Source organism: Perkinsus marinus (genome assembly GCF_000006405.1).
Source record: "Perkinsus marinus ATCC 50983 genomic scaffold scf_1104296967100, whole genome shotgun sequence".
Taxonomy (NCBI): domain Eukaryota; phylum Perkinsozoa; order Perkinsida; family Perkinsidae; genus Perkinsus; species Perkinsus marinus.
Window position 1 is genome coordinate 1 of NW_003203667.1, and position 2,127 is coordinate 2,127.

The following is a 2,127-nucleotide window of genomic DNA, read 5'->3' on the forward strand; positions in this document are numbered from 1 at the left end:
AGACACTCATACCATACCACACCTCCAGGAAATCACCCTACCCCTCGGTAACCGCCGAGCTCATAGGCAATACGCCGTCCCTCCCGAACATTTCTAAGCTTGAACTCCACTTCGCCGCGTTCCCACACGCCGATTTGCGCACAGTCGGCCTTCATCGAAAAACCGCCGCCGCCTCCATCACTCCCATCAGCAACGTATACCGCACCACACGTATATCTCACCGAATTGTACTAAGTAGGAGTCAATAAAAACCCTCCAAGTAACTGTCGAAGCTCACTGTGATAAGGCGTTCCCGCGGCCTCTTCGAATCAAGGTTCAGTTCGACTCGCATGCCCTCAATTTCAGGATTCGCCGCACTGCTGTTCACTCGTATCTAAACCAGTAAGTGCTCCTTAAGCAATAACCCCAAGACCTACAGCATGAGTGAAATAACCCCAGTTAGCAGCAAAGTCACTCGCCACATAATTCTTTTCAAAAGGAATATTCAAAGTCATCTTTGCTTTGTTCTCATCCATGCACGCCACCTTCACAGTGAACAATGAACTCACTGAAAAAGAATCGCGATAAGAATACGAGCTGCTCCATCAGCTACCTCCAGTGTAAAATATTACGCACATATTCAACCACATTTGTGAAAGAATTTTGAGGAAATTCTCACTGGTTTCTTTACACTTCTACCCTAATTCGTATATAAACTACTTTACTTGGCTGAGAGAAAGCAAAAACATATTCCCCCAACACTTCTGGCTACCCTCATCAACTGAATAGCCTCTCTTCGAACTCCCCTGCTCCCGAACGCGATCACATCGTAAGGCTAACCTCTCAGGCTTCCCCCCAACAGTAAACTGAATAACCTTATCAACGACTTCAAGGATGGTGGCTTACCTCCAATCTGCGTCCAGTAGCAAAGAAGTGCTCTGGTGAGTAATCAACCGCAGCCTTGACGAGTTTCAGTCCATCACCAAGTGCAGGAGAGTCGAATACAGGAGACTTCGAAATGTACTCCTCAACAATCTCAACCTGAATAGACTCAAGTGTGGGAAAATTTTCACATGTTCAACGACGTGCGTTGGTGACAATATAAAAATTTTCTAGGAAATTTTCGGGAAATTATGCTGAAGTGTATAGAAATTGAGAATAATTTACCAAAATTCCCCTCAGAACCTCCATAAACACCTATTTGACGATGTGCATATTTTCCCACCCTGCACTCGACCCGACCAACTCACCGTAGTGACGCCACCCCACTGCACAGCGAAGTCCGACGCTCCGTGATGGTCTTTGAAATAGAATCGCACAGTCGAGCGGCCGCAGGTGCTCTCCACCACGAACCTCCCCTCAAATGATCGATAAATAGGGCGCTGCACTGCTTCACAACCGACATAAGGTTGTTTTGAACCGGACCGAGTGCTGGCCAACTGCGACAAGAACAAATTTCTTGAGGACACGAAGTCTCCACTCAGGCAAGCTTACCGCGACCGCGTTCCCCTTGTACGCCGCAACAAGGTAATATGTACCATCACCCAGCTCAACAGATTCACAAAGATCGCTGACGTCCTCTGATATCTAAAAAAAGGTTGTAAATCCCATACCATCCCCGACGCAACTCACCTCCTCGTATTCGTTGTCCGCTGCGTGTACAGCGAATGGCTGCACTATTGCTGCTATAACCATAACAAGAAGCAGTGGGAATAACGGGGATCTCCTCACAAGTGGCTTGTCGCGAGACTTCGAGTCGTGCATGATAGGGGCTTGAAAACGGCAAAAGCCGGTAAAGGCAAGAAGAGGCCTGATGGTGAGAAAAAATAAGTCGACTTCATCGATCTCTCTGAGGAGTTCATTTCGAATGCCTCCTATACCAAAAGGCATGCTCATGAGCCATCTTCAGGGGGAAACACATGCATAATATAAGCAGCTATGTAGAGAAGTACTTCACCCTGCAATTCACAGCAGCGAGCCTTCCCAGACTATTAGCCCTCAAATAGTCAGCGGTTGATGACCCAACCCTCCACGGCTAGGTGAATTCATCAACAACGCACATGCAGGCCCGGCAGGGTACTCCCCATGGTATAGTGATATATAATCAGTTCATGGTCATACCATGGCTTACAGAGACTACAGTCTCAA

The 2,127-nt window shown here is 47.4% G+C and overlaps 1 protein-coding gene across 1 annotated transcript; it reads right to left on the reverse strand.

Moving 5' to 3' along the window:
- Positions 1-41: 41 nt before the first annotated feature.
- Pmar_PMAR010527 (hypothetical protein) lies at positions 42-1,743 on the reverse strand (the record flags this gene model as incomplete). Its single annotated transcript, XM_002768825.1, has 7 exons — positions 42-230; positions 278-373; positions 417-524; positions 886-1,020; positions 1,230-1,418; positions 1,474-1,566; positions 1,612-1,743. Coding segments are annotated over 7 exons (942 nt in total), but the record flags the coding sequence as incomplete, so codon positions are not given.
- Positions 1,744-2,127: the final 384 nt, after the last annotated feature.